The sequence below is a fragment of the Chroicocephalus ridibundus genome, chromosome 8, assembly GCF_963924245.1.
Source record: "Chroicocephalus ridibundus chromosome 8, bChrRid1.1, whole genome shotgun sequence".
NCBI classification, from domain to species: domain Eukaryota; kingdom Metazoa; phylum Chordata; class Aves; order Charadriiformes; family Laridae; genus Chroicocephalus; species Chroicocephalus ridibundus.
Window position 1 is genome coordinate 50,831,828 of NC_086291.1, and position 23,943 is coordinate 50,855,770.

General features: G+C 54.7%; 1 protein-coding gene across 1 annotated transcript; it reads right to left on the reverse strand.

Moving 5' to 3' along the window:
• Nucleotides 1-1,383: 1,383 nt before the first annotated feature.
• SYNGR3 (synaptogyrin 3) lies at nt 1,384-23,943 on the reverse strand. The gene is made up of 4 exons (XM_063344182.1): nt 23,770-23,943; nt 12,556-12,796; nt 5,990-6,132; nt 1,384-4,171 (listed from the first exon to the last, which is right to left on the reverse strand). The coding sequence occupies exons 1-4, from the start codon at nt 23,866-23,868 to the stop codon at nt 3,962-3,964; spliced, it is 693 nt and encodes a 230-aa protein (XP_063200252.1). The 5' UTR covers nt 23,869-23,943; the 3' UTR covers nt 1,384-3,961.

Sequence of the window (23,943 nt, forward strand, 5' to 3'; positions counted from 1 at the left end):
GCCTGAGAGCAGCAGGCTCCTGCCCTCCGCAAGCTCCAGCGAGCTGCTGGGCTTCTGCGATCTCCAGGAGAACAGAGGAGATATTAAACAGCTTGCGAGGACAGCATGGGGGGAGCAGCTGGCGTGGCACAAAGTCACGGCACAATCCTGGCATGCTTTTCGGGACGTGGTGCGGAGGGTGACAAGGAAAGCTGCTAGTGCTACCATACCGCAGCGAATGCACGGGGAGGAAAAAAACGTGGGAGAAAGAAGTACGAAGGATGATGTTACGAATACTTGAACCCCAAATAATATACTACACTTATTACACCGATGGATCTAATTCTCTAACCATAAGCCCGTACGGTTATATTTAGCTACAGTCCATACCTGTACACGCTAGTCTGCCTGACGAGCCACGGACGCGCCGATGTGCCACGACAGTTAACGCAGGGCACCGCTGGCACCCAACAGCCGGCGGGGACGCGGCGCGGGCTGGCAAAGAGAGGGCTTCCTACAGCGCGCAGCACGTGGCATCGCGGGCCGGGCTGGGGGCCTCTCGCCCTGCCTCCGAGCACGGTTTAATTCAGCCTCGAGGGCTGCCGGCTGGGGAGCTACACAGGCATTCGGCAACGGCCTCGCCAACAAAGCAGAAAATGGGTTTAGTTCGAGATGGGGAAATGCTCATTGCGAGGCGTGTGTGTCTCAGACGGTGCGGTACCACGTTAATTAGGGCTTGTCCCATCCTGCATGGCTGACGCAGCCCCGGCGGGGCGGCTACATACAGAAACCCATCGCTAGTGCCTGGAAAAAAGACGACAACTGTGGGCTGCCTGCCCGTAGGTGCTGCCTGCCCCTGCAGCCCCCGTCCTTCCCAGCGCCGCCCCGGCGGGGACGTCCTCCCCTCCACCGACGGGGACCGGCCTTTTTGGTGGCAGAGGGAGCAGGGTTAAGCTTCCTTGAGGTGTCTGTTGGCGCGGCTGGACACGTTATTCCTGGCTCCAGTTTAATCAAGGAGCAATCTGTCCTGCCTTCCCGCTGCCAGGAAACCTCTCAGGCGCCCAAGCCCCTTCCTCCTCCTCCTCCTCCTCCTCCTCCTTCTCTCCTGCCCAGCAAAACGCAGCCAGGTCCTTGCACGCTCGCCGTGCCCACTGTAAGTTAAAGGTAATACTGGCTTTTGGGGAGCTGTAAAAAGCCGCTGACCTTGAGAAGAACAAGGAGGGTGCCTCGGCTGGGCAGGGGGATGAAGACGTGCTGAAGTCGTCCCCGTTTCACCGCTGCGGCTCTTAAGGTGGGGGCCGGTGTGAGAGTGTGCGTGGGGGGTGCGTGTGTGTCCCTTCTGCGTCCCACCGCCGGCGGGTGGGAGGGTGGGGAGGAAAGAAAGGCAATGCAGGCCTCGGTGCGTACATTCAGATGTTGTAATATTCAGCATGGTTACACCAGGGGTCAGGACACGTCCCGCAGTCAGACAGAGCTTTAGTTCTTTACGGTTACAAGGAAACTCTGGAACAGTTATATAGTTAGAAAAAATACAATGTACCGAACAAACATTATCTCACATACAATCAATTTAAACATTTAAATTGATTATAATTTTGCTAAAATATTAACACAAGTACTGTTTGTGCTGCTAAAATTTCAGTGTTCCCTCTAAGGAAAATATTGCTACAGTTCTACCGTACCCTGTGTTAAAATCCTTTGCCTTTTTTTCCCAGCAAGACTCTAGAAAAATCGCAAGGGTCACGTAATTAATTTAGGCTTATACCCGACTGGGGTTGGGGTGTCCCTGGTCTACTTAATGCAAGGATGTCTCGCTGTTTACAAGCCCAGCTGGCACAGGCCACCGGCAGACGCCCCTGGGTCACCTCTTCCTTGCTCCTTGCATTAGTTGAGCAAGTGACACCTCCTGCTCACGCTCCTGCCTCCGCTGCGGGCAGCAGGACCAGGCAGCTGAGCGCTACGTACCCTGATAGCGTTTGGACCTCCAAGTGGGCGCAAAGGCGTCCAGAGGGCGAGACATCGCCTCTGCTGTCGCTGTTGGGCAAGTCCATGGTGGGGACCGCGGGGGGGACGGCAGGTCTCGGTGTCACCGCGTGCGGCCGCGCTGCACGGGGAGGCTGCAGCGGCACGGGAGAAGTGTCCGAGTTGGGAAACGCTGCCGTAAAAAAAATCCCCGTCCAGCTCCAGTGGCTGCGGTGCTGCCAGGAGAGCGGGAGGAGCTCAGCGCCAGCAAACTCGCCCGCGCTGCAAATCCACAATTTAACCCGGCCTGAATCGTAGGGGAGTCAGGTAATGCACTTTGTCGCTGCTCGTGATGAGATTTGCTGCTTCTGAATTCATGCATTTATTTGCAATTTAGCAGCAGAAATGAGCTGTGTTAATGATGACCAAAAACAAACAAAAAAAAAAAACCTGCTGGATGGTTTTGCTACAAGGAGAGCCGGGGCAGCCCGGTAACTATTGCTTGTCACGAGGTCAGAAGGCAGCACCCAACCTTTGCCGGCGTTAAACCGGGAAGGCGAAACCCCGACTCAACAGCCACCGGGAGCCGGGAGAGCCGGGGGCCTCTAAGGATGGAGCCGCCACCGAGGTGGTCGGGAATTCAAGTTTCAGCTCCTTTGCTCAGTCCTTAGTGACAAACAGCTCCGAGGGCTGCCGCCGCGCAGGCAGACGGGCGGGGAAAGCAGGCAGGCCGCTGACAAGGACCTACCGGATTTTGCCCGTCGAGTTGTTTTTGAGAAGGCAGGAATTTTGCCGCCGAAAACCGAAACGCAGCCTCTTTCCCGGGCGTTTCTCATTCACTCTCTTCTCCTTCTATTTGCAAACACGGGGCTGTGAGCCCCCACATGATGGACTTCAACGGCCGCTAAAAAGTCGCTGAATTCCTCATTTCTAGAGACCGCGGGGTAAAACGTACATCCGCACCTGAGGTTCTGCTGCAGCCGGCGACAGATGGCGGCTGCTCCCAGTATAAACACACGAGTTCGGTGCCACTCCTAATTGACTTGGACTTTGAGCCGCTGAGACACCCACCCTTTTTGTGTTGGCAGCTCGGAGTTTGAGCGTGAGTAAGTGCTCAGCATTGCCAACCAGAAACTACTTGTAAATTTGCAAACTTTCCCAACCCCACCCCCCCCCCACCCCCCGCCCCGGTGAAGAAGTGGAACTGCAACGCGCCGTACTTTCCCCTGATAAAAGGCTATTCCTCATTAGCAGCCAACTGCTGCTGAACTGGTTTCCAGTCTCAAACGGTAACTTTTTTACATCCTCAACCAGAATCCTGTTGAAGCCCAGAAGCAATTCGGATATTTAACATAACCCCCAGCCCGCTGTGCCGCCCCCCCCATGCCGCTTGCATCCTAAGCTAAGTTTGAAACACCTGTTTGGATTTTTTTTTTTTTCTTTTGTACAGTAAATATATACAAATAAAAGTAACACAGATGCCACTTATTTCTTTGTGAATTTGGCACTCTCCGTGGAACGTGTACAGGAAAGCTCTGCAGCGGGAGCGGCACGGGGCTGAACTCCCCCGCGCCGCCCACCCACCCTCGCCACCGCGAGACCGATTCTGTGTTAGCTCTGGAAGAACGAGATAAGTAACAACCCCTCAGCTACTGTGTTTTCTAACAGGAAAAGGTTATTTTCTGGGCTTTCGCGGGCGCTCAGCAGAACCCAACCACCGATTGCCCGGTGTCAAGCCTCAGAGAGGGCATTTATTCGTCTTTCGCCACGCGCAGGTGATGTGGTAGCAACCTTCCTTCCTTCCTTCCAACTTAGAGGGAACACTGCTTTTATAAAAACCCTTGGACAGGTAAGACAAGAACCAATACCACTGTACAGAATTCACTGCACAACTAGCTAATAGTAAGGAACCCAGCACTGACTTGCCACATTAAGGAAATGGGACTGAATACATTTGCGATCAACCGGTTAAGTGTACTGCACCGTAGGACTCCGTCTCTTGGTACACGGCCCTCGCCCCTCAGTACGCTGGCACTTGGTACCCTTTCGGGTTGGCGTCTAAGGTCTCGGTGAAGGGGGGACTCTGGTAGGTCTCTGTGCTCTCGATGCCGCTGCCGGTGGGGTAGCCGGGGTACGCCGCGTTGGGGTCGGCAGCGAACTGATCGGTGGCAAAGAGTGACATGTCCGTCCCCAGGCGGTATCTCTGCAGCGCCTTCACCGCCAGCGCGACCTGCCGCCGGATGGAGGAGGGTTAGGGGGGGACGGCAACGCCACAGACAGACCCCGTGTCCCCCCAAGACCCCATGTCCCCCCAGGACCTCGTGTCCCCCCAGAACCCCATATCCCCCCAGGACTCTGCCTCCCCCCAGGACCCCATGTCCCCCTAGGACCTCACGTCTCGCCAGGACCCCGTGTCCCCCCAGCTCACTGCAAAGCACCAAGCACATTGCAGCATCCCCAGCCTCTGCTGACCCTTCTCCATTACAGCCAAGAGCTAAAACAACCCCGAACCACCACACCTAATGCTAAAGATGCCATTTCCACGTGACAGGTTGACACCCCCGCAAAATCTCTGTCTGGAGTGTGGGTCACAGCCTGGGCTCGGGTCCCCGTCCGTGCAGATTTGGCACCAATAAACCCATCTGCTGCGGGGAGGGAAAGCTGCCAAGTCCCAGGCCAGCAAAATAGGTCAGTTCTGCCGAGACTCCTTCACCCTCTTCCAGGTTGCCAGTATTCAGGTCGCAAACCGTGGGGAATGCAGGTGGCAGAGCTGCGAGCACACCACGCTCGCTCTTATTTGAGGAGGTTTCATTAACAATTCAATTAGTTTATAAATGACAGGCTCAGGGGGAAAAAAAAAAAAAAAAACAAACGTCCGCAGACACTGAGAATGGCTTCCCAGCCACTGCCCAGCGCCCGCTCCCCGGCGCTGGTTGCGTGCCCATCATGAAGAGCCTCTGGTATTACTGGTACCAGTGGAGGGGCTGCCGGTGCAACCCCACAGCCCGGCCAGGCTCCGTGCCAGTGGCAGGGGACCGGCGTCCCCACTGTCCTCCCTGGGGTGGGAGCAGATGCTGATGGGATGGGGCAGAGCATCATCCCACCCAGCTCCCTTCCCCGGCGGCTGCATTAAACGGGCAGTTGGGCAACAGAGCGCTGGAGAAGAGCTGTGAGGGAGCTGGGATTAAAAGAGATTTATTTGGATAATCATAGAGCAGGGAGCAGTTAAACTGGCGAGTAACTGGAGGCAGACCTGATGCTGGAAAGCCCCAGACTGTCTTTTGCCCCAATTCTTTTAAGGCAATATGGAATTGGGTGCCATCTGCCCACAAAAGCTGGAGTGGGGTGGTGGAGGTGACACAGGGGCCATCCCTGCTCCTCCACGCACAGCCTCCGGAGCAGGAGCCCCCCAAGTGGTGCAGGCACCCCCAGATACATGTGGGGTCCAGCAGCTGTGGGCAAGGGGCCCCGTGGGGTTTGCACACCCCTGGCAGATGTCCCTCTGCCACTGTGCAGCTCCAGGGGTGCACAGAGCCTAAAAGCAGGAGTAAAGGGGGTTTCTGCAAGCCCCTGCCTCCGGGGTGGGCAGCAGAGGAGCCAGCCTGGCTTCCCCGAGGGTGAGCTGATGAGCCTGAGAGCTCCCAAAATCCCCCTGCCATCCCAGGAGACCGGCTCATGGCGGTGATCTGCTCCTGGGGACTCATTCGCTTCCAACCAAACCGTTCCTGGGGGTCTAATGAGGCCGTGAAATGAGGGCAGCTCGTGGCTGGCAACACGTTTTCGATGGGAACACAACTTTCCAGCCACTGGAGAAGGGGAAGTCTGGAATTCCCCAGCGAGAGGGGACCAGAGCTGACGCTTCTGGGTAAGGAACCACAAGTTTCATCTCTACTTGGAGGGACTGCGGGTTTCCTCAGTAGAGCCCCTTGCTGCCCACCAGGATTCACTTCTCCAAACCGTGCCCCAGATTCCTCCTCACAGCTCAACACTGAGCCCAGGACAGGTTTCATTTCTCCTCTTCCCACCTTAGCTCCGAAGCTGAACTTACCCAGACGATGATGGAGAAGAAGGAGAAGGTGATCGCTGCCCGGGCGGCGTCTGCTCCTTGCAAAACCCCTGTGCTCATCGTCGTCTGTTGCCACTGGTTTGCTAGGAAGCAGAAGGCTACAAACCACAGGAAGGACAAGAAACCTGAAAGAGAGCAGAGCTGGTCAGTGCTGTCCCTGCCCATCACCTCCTCTGCTGCAGGGACTTTACTGATGCACAAACACGCTGCCATCAAGATTTTCAAACAGCAACAATGATCCTGGGTGCCTTGGCCCGTGCTGTGGCTCAAACAGAGCTATTTTAGGAGAGGCTGAAAAACAGGAATGGAAGGAACCTTGAAGGGTCACCCAGTGTGTTGCTTGCCTGAAGTTTAGCTCACCTACATCTCAACCTGATCTCAAAGACCTACAGGGACAGCACACCCTCTTTGCCCACTGTGTCCTCACCGTGGACCCAGGGATTTCAGCTCGCTTGCAGGCGCCAAGGCGCTACCAACTCAGTTCCAGCACCCCAGTGTGTTGACCCACCGTTCCCTCTGTTCCCTGGACACCACCAGCTCTTAGAATCTTTGGGCTGGATACTGCAAACCTCACCCAGGAAGAAGCCTGCACTCCTGGGAGCAGCACCAGGCTGCTCAGCTGATGCAGGAGACGCTTTACAGCTGTTCCGCGGTGGGCTACGCCTTGGTCCAAGGACACAGCCGGGGAGCTTAAAAAAAGGCAAGGAACGATCACCCTTTCACCAAGGAATATGGACAGGCTGTGATTAACCCCTGCGTCAAACACGGGGGTCACACGAGTGACCCGGGGACGTCAGTGCATCCCAGGAGCGCAGCAAACGAGCAAGTCCTCGCCATGCGCCGTGCCCAGGGCAGGGAGGCAGCGGGGCTGCCCGCGGAGCCGAGAGGCACGGGGGCTTCACGTGAGAGAGCCCGGCTCGTCCCTGCCGCCCTCCGCTGACTGCGCTCCTGTTTTCAGCCTCTCCGGGCTCTGCGGGACTGAGCAAAAATGCTCTGGTGATTATTCCTTACTGGAACCAAAGCTGGCCAAGTAAGATAGGGCTGCAGCTCCCCTAATTCAATCACCAGCCAACAGCACTGCCTGATGCCAAAGAGCTCAGAAAACAGTCAAGAAGCAAGCCATAAGCCCCCAGTGTAAGGAGCAGTGATGCTTTCCAGCGCTGGGAAGAAGAGCTGCAGAACCCGGAGCCTTCCGTGATGCTGCTTTAAGGGTCTCCAGCTTTCCCGAGCGTCCCCAGCAGAAAGCTCCCCCCAACCCACCCATTCTGGGTGTCAGTGCACGCGGGGACGCTGAGCTACCCGGCATCTTCTCAAGGATGATTAGCACATCAGTATGAGCAGCCACACTGCCGGTCCCACGGGGCAGCCGGCTGCAAAGCACAGTCTGACTGCAGGGAGAGGAAAGAAGCTTCCTTTATTCCCCTTTATCTTGCCAGTTGTTCCTAAGTACGATATAAAGCGCACGCGTGCATCCACATTCAGTGCGAGAGTTACAGGGCTCATCGCACATCTCACCTTTCATTCAGAATAAATGCAGTTTAAGAAAACACATCCTTATCTCTTTCTCTTGCACGATGGGGCCTGGGGCTTCCCGAGCAGCGGATGCTTTTGTCCGCCTGGCCGTGCTTGAGCCCTTGAACTGCCATCACAGCAACGCAACCTCCAGCCAGGACCATCCAGGCTCTCCTTTCCCAAATTACAGACGAATACAACTGCCCCTTTTTGCTGAATACAGCTAATGCCTGCCACCAAAACCACCCCAAACCTCTGCATACGTATTTTCACTTCCCCTTCGGATAATCCACTTGTCATCGGTGTTAAACGAGACCTCTGGGGCTTATTCCCCAAAGGTCATCCTCAGGGACAGAGATGTTTTCTAGCTCCCCAGCTCTGTTATAACGGGGCTTTGCCAGCAGCTGTCCCCCGTTGGGGGAAGCAGACCCAGCCCCTGAATGTGGACACAGGAAGATGAATGCCTGAGGTATGGCAGTACGTGGTGACCAGTATGTGGTGAGGGTGGTGGGTAGTGGTCCCCGGGTCTCGGTGTAGGAGATGCTGAACCGCATCTCCAGACGCTGCACTGCTGCAGTGTTCCCACCGCCGGGTCCTTGGGGAGCAAATGCCGTGGCAGCGGGGAGCGCTGCCCGCCCGTGCTCGAGGAGCAAGCCTCAGTCAGGAGTTTCTCACTCAAAAATGCGCTTTCCTGGAGACAGCAGCGTTTGGAAGTTGAAAGACCAGAGATGAAACGTCAAGAGCAGCTCCCAACAGATTAATTCGGAGCGGCACTGTGGGGAGCCAGAGGGATGCTCAGGGACAAGCTCTGGGGCCGTGCAGTGCTGGCACCAAGGGACACGGGGGCTCTCCAACAGGACTAGGCTGTGTCACTGGTTTGTAGAGAGTGAACTTGTTCGGGAGGGCTACTTCTTTGTTTTAACACTCGATCTAGTGCAGTAGGTCCTCCCCGGTACGCTCCTGGGCTGGACACTACCGCAGAGCACGAGTCACAGCAGCAACACGGGGACTGTCCACCGACCAGCGCCACAAAGCCCCGTCTATCACTGGTGTCTTCTAAGGGTTTTCAAGAGTTAAAATGACATCATGCACATCTCCGAACGTGCACCGGCTGCACTGGGTATTGCAGTTACCGGCTTCCTCTGCAACACTGAGATATGCAAGACGCCGACCTTCCCAGTACTAAAACCATTACCTTCTTCAGCCAGAAACCTCTAGCTGGGGCCACTTCTGCTGCTACCCATGTGGCCTTCCTGGAGGTTTCACAATGCAGAGACAAGCCTTCCCCCTCCACATCCAGCTCTGCCTGAATCCCTGAGAAGAAGGAGGATTCCCTCCAGTGCCCTGGGGAACTGGGAAGGCAGGTATCGCTGCCAATGGAGGAGACAGGGTCAGGCATGGAGAGCACCTCCAGAAACACCAGCCAGGCGTTGTTCAAAGTCGGGAGGACTGACACATGCCTGTGTGTGCGATCAGACCTCCCGGGGAGCTCCATGGGAACTATTTTTGTTTCTGCACCAGCACTTATTTTCATTTGTGATCATGATCACCTTCTGCTAGCACTCCTTCGAGACGAGACTTTGCACCCGCTGATGTGAATCAGACACGCAGGATTTCAGCTGACTCCCCTCGCAGCCGGTGCCTCACCAGGGACATGGCTGTGCCCTTGTCTGGCACCCGCACGGTCCCAGTCCCGTGGAAGGGCTGGCAGTGCCTGCACCCAGCCCCGGTGTATCTGCAGCATCAGGCGTAAGTGGGTGTTTTGGAGGTGTCTGTCGCTACCCACAAATTTTAAAACCCCACGAAGAGGACTGAGCTGACAGTAGCGCAGTGAGGCTACGTGTGCTGGTCCCGATTCCAGCTGGACACAGGCACGGGAGCAGCTCTGCACCCTCCAGCACGCTGGGGAAAAGGAGAACGCCAGGAAGCACAGCAAGAGCCAGTAGATAATTATCGTTTTAGGATCTGCAGACGACAGAGTGCAAACACCAGGAAAGATGCGTTAGAGCCATAATTACAGCCTGGTCCCAAGCAAGCGCATGTCTACAGGAGCAGCTGTAAGAGCAGATGGAAGAGAAAGTCGCAATTGCCGTTTGCAGAGAGCCGTGGCCCTGCCTGCGCCCCTGCCTGCATTCCTGCCTGCGCCCCTGCCTGCACCCAGTGTTACCTCCCAGCCGGCTCCGTGGCTCTGATCCGCCCCTGATCCAATGCACAAGTCCTCTCTCCTTCCAGTTGCGGGTTAACGCTTTCATTAACTCCCTCCAGAACCTCCCCAGCCAGTAACTGCCAGTTGACATCTGCTTTGCCAGCAGTCGGCATCAGGCTCCTGGGTGACCCGGGCAAAGGGCCAGAAGCGACTTGCCTTCCTCACCCCGCCGCACACCGCCTGGTTTGCAATGCTCCTCGTACCCGAGTATGTTCCTCACCCGGTTATTTCCCACATGCATTTTCGGCTTTTACATCAAAACAAGCAATAAGGCAGCGATCACATACAGACAGAAAGGATGAAATGGTCACAAGGAAGCAAGAGGAAACCAAGAATCCCATCCTCGGAGGGGAGGAAGAAAGAAGGGGACAGCATAAGAGAGTACCACAGGGGATGTCTCCAGGGGTTATTAACATGGAGGTAGTTAAGCGAGGCAAATTACGCAGGTCAGCTCTGCCTCCTGGCAGGTCCGGTTCCCGAGGCTGCTGGGAGCAGCGCAGGGGGTACGGTGGGCTGCGACCTCTGCAACTGCGAGGACTTCACGTGCCAGCGAAACCCTGCACTTCATCTCTGCTGTGGGATCTGCCTGTAGCGACGCTTATTCCGGGAGCAACCAACCGCCTGGCATTTTCCTGTGAGGGGGTGTACAGGCTATGGCGGTAGGGCTCTAAGAAAGGTTTGGGGCAGCCATCATTTTAAAAGAAGCGCAGGCACAGAAACAGGAATGAGATAAAATATGCTGGGCATGCGCGGGCATTAACCCTGACATCTCCCAGTGAAATGAAGCCATTGCTTGTCCACGCAGCAGAAGGGTGCTTTGCACACCGAGCATTCGTGCAGCTAATGGCTCATGCCACCGCTTGAATCACTGCCGGATTTGGGTGGGAAGGGACCTCTGGGAGCCAAGTGTCTAACCTGCTGCTCCAAGTAGGGTCAGATGAGGAGGGGAAGGACCAGGTTGACTGATTCCTCCTGCCGGACCCCAGGGACCCACACATCCCTCTGGCAGCCAGCAGATAACTGTATTTCAGCAGCATCTTGATGAATTTGGACTTAGGAGATGTGACAACCAGACCCAGGTGGGGATGTGTTTACCTGCAATCGTGGACTTTGTTACGAGAGCCCCGGACAACACTCCCGCTTATATTGGCATCAAGCTGGATTTCAGCACAGCATTTGCTAGGGCGCCCTGTGGGAAATGGTTCGTTAAGCAGGGAAAGTGGGATCGTACAAGAGGAGCAAGAAAGTAAGGAGCTGCTGGCGGGGAGACGTACCAGGCAGCATAAACAGAGGCAATGCCAGGCTGGAGGGGAGCTATGGCAGACCGCTCTTTGCAGACCTCAACACGTGACACTGTGTCAGTCACAGGCTCACATCCACACAACCTGCACATGAGCGATTTATTTGCTTTACCAGCAAGGAAGCGGCTTGCCTGTTTTCTACCAAGAAGCCCACAGAGGGGATGGCCCGAGGGAGCAGGATGTCTCTGCCCGGACGCAGGCTGAAGCCACCATGCACCTGGAGCACACACATTGACCCAGGGTGATCCTGGGGTAATAAAGTGTCACCGCTGGCAGCACAATGCGTTGGGCGGATTTACCAGTGCAGACCTTTGGTGCAACACTGCAGCCTGTCCCCAGGGCAGAGCACAACCCCTGCACAGCAGAGGCTTTGCAGGGCAGAACCTGTGTTCTCCAGCTTGCTGCTGAAGACCGTGAATGCACATGTGATGCATGACAAGTGCAGAAGAAAAATGAGGCAGAGATTGAGAGCGGTACCATTTCACACATGCCTGGCAGCAGAAAGAATGGCTGTTACGAGGTGGAAGGCAGGAAGGATCACAGCCTTGCACCGCGACATGCAGCATCAGCCAGAAGATGGATGTGATGTTCTCCCTCCATTTGAATTGAAGGGTTGCAGGCACGAAGCCCCACCAAAGGGGCTGTAAATATCATCTAATGAGGGCTTGACGCTGGTGCTCTAGCACCACGGAAATAAGCTTTCCAGCAAGAAATATCCTTAACAACAGGCAAACAAAAGGAGGAGATGACAGATGTTTTCATTTGGGACCAGAGAGCCATCAGCGATGCTTGTGCTGGATAAATCACCTTCAGACTTTGCTAACACAAGAGCCTGGAAATGGAGAACATCAGCTGCAAACTCAGCGAGGCAACTTCCACAGCAGCAAAGTGGAGGATGGCTTCTCCTGGCTCAAGGCATCACCCCCTCTCATGTTCACAAGGATAAGCCCCAGGCCAAGGGGCTCAAGACAGTGCAGAAGAGCCGTGCCAGCCCTTGGGAGCCCCAGACCCACCTGCACACCGCAGTCCTGGAGGCAGCGGGGGATTACAGTGGTGTGTAGAAGCGTGTTTCCACTTTGTTCCAAAACACATATGCACAAAGTGACAACAGACCCAGATGTAACTGATGAAACAACATTTGCTCGAGCCAGAAACAGGAGATGTGGGAGGGTAAAACGCCCCGTCTGGTCTCTGAGATGCAACCACCAAACCTCACTTCTCTGGGTGGCCTCACTGAACCCAGCTCAGCAAACGTTTCTGGTTGCAGAAGTGACACAGATAAGCAGGACACCCCAGTGTCCCCAGGCTGCCACACACCAGCTTCCTCGCTGCTGCCTCTGAGCTCACTGCTGGATGGGACAACCCATCTGCCACCCCTGCTCTCCCAGATCGAAGCACGTGAGCCATGCCACGCCGTGGGAGGAGAAGGGAGAACTCAAAAGCATGGAGCTGGAGGGCACAGCAACAATCCCGCGCTGCCCACGCAGCCAGCATTGTCCTTCACAAGCACAGCAAAACCAGAGACATACCTGAAAAGCCAAGGTCCAGCAGGACGGCTCGTTTGCGGTCCTTCACGCTGCTGATCTGCTGGAAGTAGAGGTCCACGACAAAGAAGAAGATACAGCCAAAGAAGGCAATGAGGCCAACGGCGATGCCGTAGCTGCAGGCACTCTCATTCTCATTGAAGATGCAGAGCAGCTCGGGGTCCTGGCTGTCCTTGTTCACGTAGCACTCGTTCACAATGGAGCCAAACACCACGATGGAGAAGATCTGCAGAAGGAAGGAGAAAACACAACTTGCTGCTGTTTACATTTAACTCTGTTTTCCAACAGCAACATAATTGGATTCAATGCTGTCTTTGACTCCATGGCAACATGGCATTTGTTAGACAGATCCCGACTCTCGCCTGGTTGGTGGCCCCAAGCAATGGGCTGGTGGATGGTACCTAGGTCCTCCTTTGCTATGAGCCTGTCTGCCCTCAGTGGCTTTGTTTGCAGAGCATTTTAAGAGATGTTGTTCTCCAGCCAGGCTAGGGAGGGAAAAAATAAATAGATGGGCCAGGTCTCTGCACAGCCTTTCTGCTCGTGCCAGGCTGTGCTCGATAAACCCCCTTGTGTCACTGCGGAGTGGGGAGAAATGAAGTTACAGAAGATAATTGAGTTGCTGAGCAGGCTGACCTGGGGAAGGACTGGATGCGCGGTGGAGGGGACATGGGACACAGCGGCATGGGGAGGCGGGGAGCAGCTCACCTCGGCGCAGCGGGGCAGGGGGGGAGGCTGCCCTGTGAAAGACAGGGCAAATTTTTTGCCTGGCTTAGCAGGAGTTGAAGGATGCAGCGCCTGCATCCATTATCCAGTGACCTGGTTTCGGCTCTGCGAGGGACAAAAGGGCAGGGGGGTTGCTGGTGGCTGCCCAGGTCCCAGCGCTGGGACCCGAGGGTGTTTCACGTCCCTGCAGGCAGGGAAGGAGCCGGATGGCAGCACGCAGTCAGCCGCCTAAATTAATACCATTCTCCTGATGCTGCATGCTAAAGTAATTCCCTTATCCCTCCGACACCAAAGGCAGCAAGTGGAAGCCGCGGGTCCAGCTGCATTACAATTCGCTCTGGAACCTGCTCTTTTAGAGCCTAGAAAGGGCTGCACCACGTTTGGGTTTCAAGGCTGGGAGCAGTGAGGGAACCAAGGCGTGCAGATGCCCCTCCATCAAGCTGTGAACCTCTGATCTTGTCCCTCGCTGCCAGCACCAGCTCCCCGCATCCCTGCATGACTCCCAGCCCCGCCAGCTCACAGGACACAGCTGGAGGCCACGCAGGACACAGCTGGAGGCTACGTATGCAGGCAGAGAGATAAGAGGCTCCTCCAGCACACCCGGCGCGGCGGCTGCCCGGGAGCAGCTGGGGGCTCGGGGTGGGATGCAGCTCCCGCTCTGGATGCCCCGCTACGTCTTCTGCAGTAACGGCATGACACAAAGTGCACGAGACCGAGACAGGCGACACACAGAGGCAGCAGCCGAAGAGCCACATGATAAACTGCAGCCGGTGGCCTTTGCAAAGTCACCTGCGTCTCACCCACAGCACTAATGCCCGGCCGTGGGCCACCTCCTACAGCCCCACGCTCCCCAAAACACAGCGTTAGCAGAGCTGCGTGAAACAGAGCAGAAACTACTATGAGCAAACCATTCAGAAAGTTCTAACCACTCTTTAACATGACATTGTGACATACATTTTCTCCCAAGCGCTGGCCAGATACCTCACCCATGCCTGCCCCAGGGAATTTCATACAGATTTCATTCCTCCAAACTCCTTCCAGTGCTGGGGTGAAGCTGTACCACAGCTCTTTCTGTCTGAAGGCACTTACAAAGGCAGGTGTCTCATTAGCAATGAGACAATGGATCAGCATCTCCACCCCGGCAAAGGTGAGCACGCATCTCTGTCTACGCGATGGGCAGCAGGAGTGGGTTTCTGCCCCAGAAACATGCTCCTCAGCCCCAGGAATTATCCCATTCTTGAATGACGCCCCCCTAGAAATGTGGGTCTCCTACATGGGCATCCGCAAAATTCAGGTGCAACCTTTGACTTCCCCTGGAGGATAGAACAGGGGATAGAAAGCAGGTACAACCCGTGGACTTCTCCACAGCTGGCACAGGGAGATAATCAGACCTCCCTCCTCTTTGAATTTAACCACTTCCCAGGGTCCTGCCCCCATCCATCCCCGGCTCTCCTCAGCCCCGAGCACCAGCCACAAGCTCGACGGCAACTCGAGTCACCCACTTGCATCTGCACCCTCTTCCCCGCGCGCGCTGCACTGACTGGGTGCTCGGCTGTCACCCTGCGACGGGCACATCATCACCACGCAAAGAACAAGAGGGTTGCATTGTAAGACAGAAACAACAACAAACACTAATAATAATTTTCCCAGTGCTTTGGCAGCAGCTGTAATATCAGCAGTTGTAAAAATCTGTTCATAAATAATGCAAAATTGTTATTTACCATCAGAAATAGCAGCAGCATTTATAAAACAGGCCCTGGAAGAAATAATGTGATTCTGGAAAACATGAATAATTGAGAACCTCTGATTCCACGGGATTATTTCTCTGGCAGGCCAGCGAACTTATACTCAGCTTGTCTGATAAATGTTTTACTTAGTCCTCCCAGGACTAACAACCTGGACTACTTCTCTGTGCTTTCGGGTGCTAGTTTCAGCGGGTGAGGGAGGGGTCCCGTAAATACGATTAAGGACTTTACGGGACGGGGTGTCTGGCTGCCTGCATGCAGGTTTGCACACCTGGGACTGTCAATGGAGGATGCCCAGGCATCTCCTTCTGGGATGGAGATGGAAAGAACAGACATTTCTCTGCTTAACTTCAAACTCCAGAGGGTTTTGCAAAGCAAAGCATCCTTCTCGCTGCCGGATGACCTGAGCAGCTTCATCCCGCAGGACCCCCTCAGCTGGGTTCTGCCCGCAGCGTTTTGATGCAGGTGACATGGGACGTGCGGATGCTTCTCAGGAGGCCGAAATAGTAAGGAATTGCAAGCACGCGCGCTTGATAGATGCACTCAAAACATCAGCGCTGGCTGAAATACTCCTGTCAAAACACGCTTTTCAGTGAAAACAAGTCTTTCTATGGGTTTTTTCCCCTTCCCGCTGTGATTGAAAATTTATCATTTTTCTTAAAAAGAACTACTTGGTGCCGGTAAAAGATTTTAATGAGAATAGATTTGGCATTGTCTTTCTATGTATAGGTGAAAAAAACTTGTTTTTTAGAAATTGCGGGTAGGTGGGGGAAAACAAAGCCCATACGATTTTTTAAAGTTTGTGCAAAACAAGTGTCATTTTCCAATGACCTCTGCAAACTGCACTTGCTCAAACCCACCACCAGTTCATCAGAGACTTGAAAGTGAAAATACAAGGTCAGATTTTCCACTGTGAGTGAGATTTTACGGGTCTGAGCAAGGATGCAGGAATCCTGCTCTCCAGAGGTGCTCCTCTGACTCCCACCTCCTCCTGCCTGTCCCCGTGACCACGAAGGGCAGTGACAGCACTCAAGACCAAGTGCCAAGGTCGCTGGGACATAGAGGACAGAGGCATCTGCTGTATGAGCCATGTCCCAAGGCCATCCACCTTTCTAACGGGGCTCTTCCATATCTCAAAGGCTTTGTGAAGGAACCTGAGCATCCACAGGACACTCTCATTTTCCAGCTGAACAACCCACCACAACACGCAACAAATTTTGCTCTCGTTGGGTGACCCGGTGCAAGACCCAGTAACGAAACCAGATTACCTCCAGCCACCCCAGTATGAAATTGCACCCCACCTGCCAAAGCTTTCACACAAATCTGTTTGCAGCTCGAGGTCTCCTGGCCAGCAGTACACGGCGTGGGGGGTGCTCAGCCCTGTTTCTCTCTGGTGTCAGGGAGTGGCTGGGAGCCACTGGTACGTGGTCCAGCAGCTCCGGCAGGTCCGGTGGCACAGACCATTAGTGCTCTTCTCCCCATTTAGCTGCGGAGAGGAATGGGAAGGAGGAAAGCTGTCTTCTCCCATCCCTTCCATTAAAGCTTGCACTTCAGCCACACAAAGGAGCTTCTGTGCCTCAGTCACATCCAGGGAGGGGAAATAATGCCGGTCACGGAGATGCGTGAAGGGCTTGGACCCACCATGACACAAATCAGCTGCTTGTGCAAGCGCAAAGGGACCTCACGTTACACCAAAACCAGTGAGAAGCCAGGGACCTGACTTTTTAATGAAAGCCAGCTGCCCAGTTCCCCCAGTTTAAAGCTTGCTTCCAAGCAGGACGGGATACCTCGCCAGGCCACCAAGCACTTCCGTAATGCAGGACAAAGGGACAGGTCTCAGCAGCGATCGGTGACGGGGTTTGGGTATGCTGGCCACAATGGACTTTGGAAAATGGCTGGTGCAAAGCCAAAACCAGAGGGGTTTTGAGTATCACCCTAAAAACCTGGGAGAGCACCCCAGGGATGCTGCTCCCCAAAGGCTGGAGGCTGCGTCTGGGCAGGAGCCTGCGGCTCCAAGGCTGCCTGTGGTATCTGAAACGCTGGACCCCAATGCACATCTCACCCGCTTCCCTTGCTTGCTGCCCACCTCCCGTTTTCCACACTCACCATATTTTAGGCAAGACCTCTTGCCTCTTTTGCCCTCTCCGGCAATGGCTGTTAAGTGCAGGGGACGGTGGCTGGTGCCCGTTGCTGACGGATGCCCCGGCAGGGGCTGTGCTGGAGGGGCAGGGAGGGGACGGCACACGGCGGGCAGGCTGCCGGCAGCACGGACACACAGGCAGCAGGAGACCAAGTGGAATCTCATTATTTCCCAAAAAAAAAGGGAAGGGGAGAGGGCAGGTTCCTCGCTCGGCAGTGTCCAGGCACTCATGCCCAGGCAGCCGCTGCCATACCCTCGCAGGAGCCCAGGGCGCTGGGGATGCCCGTGTGCCCCACGATGGAGACACCATTTTAGGCCTGCATAAAGCTGGGAGACACGCGGCTGCCTTCTCTGCACCAGATTTTTACCATCTGGAAGAAGGTGGCTGGCCAGGCTGGCTCTGTAATTATACTTTGCAGATCCACGTTCCCTCCCAGGGCTCGAGCTGGCCAGACCCCAGGACACGCACATTTTTCATACACGTTGCTTTTAGCCCTCTGTAACCCTGGCACCTAAAATGTGCTTCAGGAGACCTTCGCGGTCTGAGCGCAGCCATAGCAAGGAAAACAAAAAGCAAATAACGCAAGAGAGCACAAGCTGAAAGCTTCAGTGTGTGAACCGTCAGCCATTTTAAGGTGAGATGTTTCCACTGCTGATGCACTGTGCTTTGATTTGGGACCTATAAAAAAACATTACCAGAAGGTGTGGGGTTGTAGGAGACTGCAAAACCTTGCTTTGATTACACACGCAAGCAACCATTAGCATCAACATCAAGGAAATCTAATGCATGAAGAAAAATAATCCACCGCTAATTTGCTCTGCTGTGGCTCACGATCAGAAGTGTTGGGCACAAACTGCACGTACAGAGAGACGGTACCAACGTTTGGGAGATCCTTCGCCACTCTAACACGAGCATCAGTGAGACAGATGCCACTCTCCACAGCACCCTCCTCTCCTCCAGCCACCACCCAGCAAAGGAAGGACGGACTAGCAAATGAGAAGGGAAAACAATTAAGGTCAAATCAGCCCAGGCCAAATCCTGCCTAGCGCTGAGCGTTTTCATAAGCCTCCATTAAGCCCTTGTCTTGAGTGGCATACGTACCTCGTGCAGATACTCCGCTCAGGGATGAGTTAGACCCTTGGCAGAGGGCCATCCTCCTTCAACACCCACCAAGCTCAAATTCTGGGGGAATCGGGTCCTGTGTCCCTCTCCAGTTTATCTTTACAGTTGTCAGTCACCGGGAAGTTTCCAGCACAGATCTGCATAATTTATTGGAGGGTGTGAAGACTAAAGAACTACTTTAAGCACTGCCAGATCTCCCACAAGGGCTGTGGATACGACCACAAAGGAAAGACCTGACGCAGTTTCTGGCACGGAAAGAGGTGGTATGATGCTGGCCGTAATAGGTTTATGGACATGTCTACCGGGCTAATCAGCTTGGGAAGGATGCATATTGATGACCACATGACCGATTTTTACTGAATTACTTTTTCTAATGTGGTGAGAGATGCTGGCTGAAACACAGCTCCCATTCAAAGTTCCTAATCTAGTAACGCAATCTGAGCACATGGCAAGCCAGCAGCGTTTTGAACCAGTGATGACAGGAAAATGATAATTTAGAAGCATTTTAAGCTCAGATGCAGCGAAACTTTTGTATAATTCCATTACCAAAAATGTTAAATTTAAGTTCTGCCTTTAATCTACAGCCCACAGAAAAAGAGAATTAAGATGGAAATCTGGTGACCCTACTGAAAAGCAGCCAAGATCAGACAAAATCCAGAGCCGCTAAGATCACGCTAATGATTCTTAGCATCGCCATGGGTTTCTTAAGCGCCAGACCAGCCCTGCAGCTCTTTGCTAAGAGCCCCAAGTGCTCAAGAGTCAGTGAAACCCCTGAAGGCTGTGGGAGCTATTTGGAGCTTGCAGCACCAAGGCTCCCACCTCGCATTTCTTGTTGACGTCTCCTGGGGTGAGCTCGGCGCTTGGTACACCAAGCAGCCACCTCCACCTGCCTCTGCAGGACACTCGGAGCAGGCAAGGTCTGCTCCAGCGAGGGAGCTTTCCAGGCTCCAACTCCAACCCTTTACAAGAGCTGTGTGTTGTAGCCCTGCAAACCCAAACGTACACCCCACAACACCTCAAACCAGCCTTTCTGCAGCTTCACCCCGGGTGTGAAACTTCTCAGAAGTGCTCTGTCCTGACGTTGCAGGGTAGCGACAATCCTGCAGCCATAATCATCTTTTTTTTGCTGCCTTCTGCTCCTGAGCTCGATTTTTCTAATAAAAATAAACACACCTTTTACCGTAAGCGCAAATATCGCCCTAGAGAAACAAAACAAACCTGGACCAGGAGGGAAAGGGCACGCTCCCTGCCTCCAAGAACCACCACCTATCCCTGGTGCATCAAACCACCACCCAGCACATCCCTCACCAAAGTCACAACTCAGCAAAGCCCATCTGCCTTGCTGAAAGACAATGATCTGCTGTATTATGGGCTAAGACCCATATCAGTGCAAAGCCGAGCACATAAAGACTTTGCTGGATCTGAGCCGAAGTAACCTTTGGTGATAAAAGTTCCCTACTGCATATCAAAAGCTACAGGGACTGCCACTTTGCTGCCATGCCTCTGCCAAGTAATCCAATTTGGCTGCCCTAATCCAGTCCCTTAGTAAAGGTTTTGCTCTTAAAAGCATAAGATTATTGCAAAGAAAACCCAAACAAAATACTGGGCCTAATGAGATACAATACTGCATAGGGAAAGCTCTCTCCAGTGATCCAAGCGATGAACTTCATTCAACTTTAAGAATCATGGCGGTAGATCGGGTCAGGCAGCTGCCAACGTGCCGGTTGCAGGCAAGGTTGTCCAGCTGTGGAAGTCATGCAGGTAGCAACAGGGGTGTCACTGGAGCAAGAAACAAGCATTTTAAAGAAAATACTTCAGTATTCCTCTATGTTGCAGTAAAACAGGGTCCTGACCTCCCGCTGAGGTCCACAGAGACAGAGGCGAGAGTGGAACGACCCTTCTGAGCAGGCTGCACTGGCGGGACCGGGCACCGCGCTTTTACTGGTGCTCTCACTGAAATTCACAGCCATTATTGAAAAGATTTTCCAGAACTGCTTTTAAAAGTCAAACCTAAATCTACGTTAAATGAACAATGCCCCTGCAAAGCTGTGTGGCCACTTGAAAGTCTAGCTGGTGCTGGCAGTCACAGAGAAAGGAACTCACAATCCTTCGTGAATATCGAGTTTGTTTTGCTGTGCAAAAAATGTCTCAAAAGGAAACCACAAGAGTGATCACATCTTCATCTGAGCAACTGCTTCAGACGGAGGGGGAAGAGATGAATGAGGAACTGTTAAATGGTTCTTTCCAGCTTTTGATTTTACAGCTCTAGCCAGGAGTGTTTTCTTTCCCTTCAGATACTCAGAATTACCATATCTGTCAGGGAGAGGCTGCTGTGTGAGGCAGAACCAGGAATCCCCCTTTGCCATTTGGGAATTTTTACGCTGAAGTCACCATTCACCTGTCAGTCCCTTAGATGTTTGCCAGCACAAGGTCTGAACCCACAGCCCCGAAGCAACTACCGGAGTCAGAAAACAGAGCTGAACCATCCTTTGGCGGTAGCTCATCATGAAACCCCAGCGATGGCCATCGGCCTGATCAGCACCGATGGTGGTTCTCCATCACCCATACTCCCACCCAAAGCAGCACATCTCAGGCAGCTCCCTCCTTTTCTCACCAAAGGAACATAACATACCGCAACAAGGGTCACATCTCTGAGGTTTGATCCAACTGCACAGGTTGGATCAAATATATATGTTTAAAAAGACGCAACAAAAAACCACAGGAAGGAAAACCACATGAAGAAAACACACCCCAACACATCAGAGGCTCAGTCCAGGGCTTTCTGAGTAACGATCCACGGCTGTGAGGTGCAGGCACAGGCAGCTCGTCTCCCCCGTGACGGCAGGCAGGAAAGCCCAGGAAGGTTTCTGTTTGCTTTGTGAATCCGGGAGCATCACGGCAGGATGTTGGTCCCTGCCGCCTGCCTGGCCGCCACCACGGTGCGATGGGGAGCAGATGCTGCCATGTCCCACGGCACAGCCACACTCTCCCGGGGCAGCAGTTACGGGTGTAACAGAACAAAAAGGCAGCAGGGACCTCGCAGGCAAACCCTTTTGTCTGCCTCCTCCATCCAAGCTCTCCATCTTGATATGGGTCCTGTCTGGCAAGAGCAGCAGAGGAACTGCTCAGAAGCAGCCCGGGCACACTTCATTTTACAACACCTCCAAGAAATCGCGATGGCCATGCAGGCGGGTGGGAAGGAAACCTCCACTCATAGCTTTCACCCAACTAAAGTCCCTGCTCACACTGGGAAGGAGCCATAAATGCTGAACAGGTTTAAGACACAGGTAACCTGACTGCAACAGCCATGAGAAGGTCAGGGAGGGCTCTGAACACCCGAGCTGGAATAGCAATGGAGAAGGGTCCCCGACAGATCTGGGAAAAGTGGTCCAAAGGGCTTTTAAGGTGAGCTTCCACAGCCTGACCCACAGCCCACTGAAACCAGCAAAAAAATCCCTCAAAGTGGGCTTTGGAGCTGACTCTCAATACCGCAAACATTTACGCTTGGGATAGCTCTGTGGGTATCCCACATTTGTCCACATCAGTGGGTCCCTGCTCTTGTTTAGAGTTAAGTTGATGCATTTCTGTAGTTGTAAGCACTCGGTTTTCACAGATTCCTTGTGAACGCAAAACCACGAAACGAGTGACTTTGCCATTGAATAAACCAGCCAGTGAATATATGCATGAATATCTTCTAATCTGGAATTTTTATTTTATCTCTATATTCCATACTCTTTTCCTGCTTCCCAGCAGCGTCCAATCCCCTTCTGTACAACAAGGATGGTGAGCTCTCTGGGTCCGTGGTGGCAGATATATTTTATGAGGAGCCTAACTCACTATCAGTGAGTTTTGGGCAACTATAGTTGCCCAAAAGCAACACCATTGCCAAGGGTTTGCCATTGCCACTCGAGAAGGATACAGGTGGATCCAGAGCAAGTTTTATGGCCTAAGGCAATGCTTCTAGGAGATGACTCCCGACAGGGGCCCAAACCCTGCCCAAAATGGCCCATCCACCCCAAGCTGGATGCTCCAGATCCATACCTGGCCCCTGCTCTTCTCCAGTAGTGGAGTCGGGGGCTTTCTCAAAGCCCTGGAAAGTACGCTGGCCCCCATCCAGCAAAATACTTAAGCGTGTGGTTCGACTTTAAGCATGTGATTGCAGCTGGAATTGCTCATGTGCCTAAAGATAAGCACATGCTCCCATGTTGTGATGTACAGGGCCTCGGACGGGTCACCCCACCCCAGAGAGCCCCACAAATGCACCCGCTGTGTCGGCTGGTAGGACGGCAGCCAGGGGGGCAGCACCTTCTCATCACACCCTTCCTTCACTCACTGCCTGCATTTGGTACTGATGAAGGTGACACAGAGCCAGCATGGGTGGCCGAGGGCCTCCACACACAGCAGAGGCATGACACCCGTGTGGACGAGCCCCCCCCAGGCCCAGCTCGGCTTGGCCGCAGCCTCCAGCCAAGCACAGGAGCCAGGAGAGGGCTGCGGTGAGACCCGGGCAGACCTTCCCCATGGTGGGCTTTTAGGAAGGGCCAGGCATTGCTGACCTCCCATGACCACGACCATGCACCTTGGCAGATCTCAGCAGGTAAAAGCCAGGCTGAGGGAGGTGAATTAGTGGCTGCCATCGCCCCTGGGGCAGCCACGGCCCCAGCGAGCATCACTGCGCAGCTTCCCGTGCTGCTTATTCATGGACCACCGGTGAGAGAAGCCTTCCCTGAGCGGCTGCACAGCACATTCCACCTCCTGCTCTCCGCCCCGCCGCAGGAACTGGTACATGGGAAACGGCCAAAAAAATATGACATCTTTTAAAAGAATAGGGGGAGCTGGGCAGGGCTGGCCCTCGGATTTCTTGTTACACACACACACCCATGCACGGAGCGTGGAAGGAAGTAAAATGTCCTCTGCCTCCTGATTTACACCCTTTGCCCTTTGCTCAAGCCCCAGGGAGAAAACTGGCAAGAGGCCGCAGCGCACCCACCCACCGCGCCTTGCCCCGTTCCCGAGGGATCTCCCGTGGGAGCCGGCCAGCCCGCGCCCCCCCCCACACACCGCCGGGCACCCCCCGCCGCGGCGGCACCGGCGACGAGCGGCTGCGGAGGCAGCGCACATGGAACGGGGCGCTGCACGGTGCCTGCACCGGGCACTGCACAATGCACCGGGCACTGCACAATGCACCGGGCACGGCACGGGCACCGGGAGCCGCACGGGCACTGCACGATGCACCGGGCACTGCACGTTGCAACGGCCACCGCACATCGCCCCGGCACTGCACAACGCACCGGGCACCGCACGGGCACCGGGCACCGCACATCGCCCGGGCACCGCACGCTGCACAGGCACCGCACGCTGCAATGGCCACCGCACGTCTCCCCGGCACTGCCCACCGCACAGCCGCTGCCCGGGCACTGCCCGCCGCCGAGCCCGGTCTCCCCGCCCGCACGGCCGTTCCGCCTCACCCAGGTCGCCAGCCGGAGGATGGTCTGCGGCTGCTTCAGGAAATCCACGGGGTCGATGGCCCCCCCCGCCCGGCCCGCTCCGAAGGAGGCTCCTTCCATCTTCCCCCGCCGCCCGCTCCGCTCCCACACCAGCCCCGCCGCGCGCGCCCCGCGCCGGCCGCGCGCCTGCCCGCC

Coding starts and splice junctions, on each gene's coding strand:
- SYNGR3 (XM_063344182.1), bottom strand. CDS start 23,868: ATGGAAGGAGCCTCCTTCGGAGCGGGCCGGGCGGGGGGGGCCATCGAC. Junction 6,133..12,555: donor GCTGGACCTTGGCTTTTCAG/GTATGTCTCTGG, acceptor GCTCTCTTTCAG/GTTTCTTGTCCTTCCTGTGG. Junction 4,172..5,989: donor TCTTCTCCATCATCGTCTGG/GTAAGTTCAGCT, acceptor ATCCGGCGGCAG/GTCGCGCTGGCGGTGAAGGC.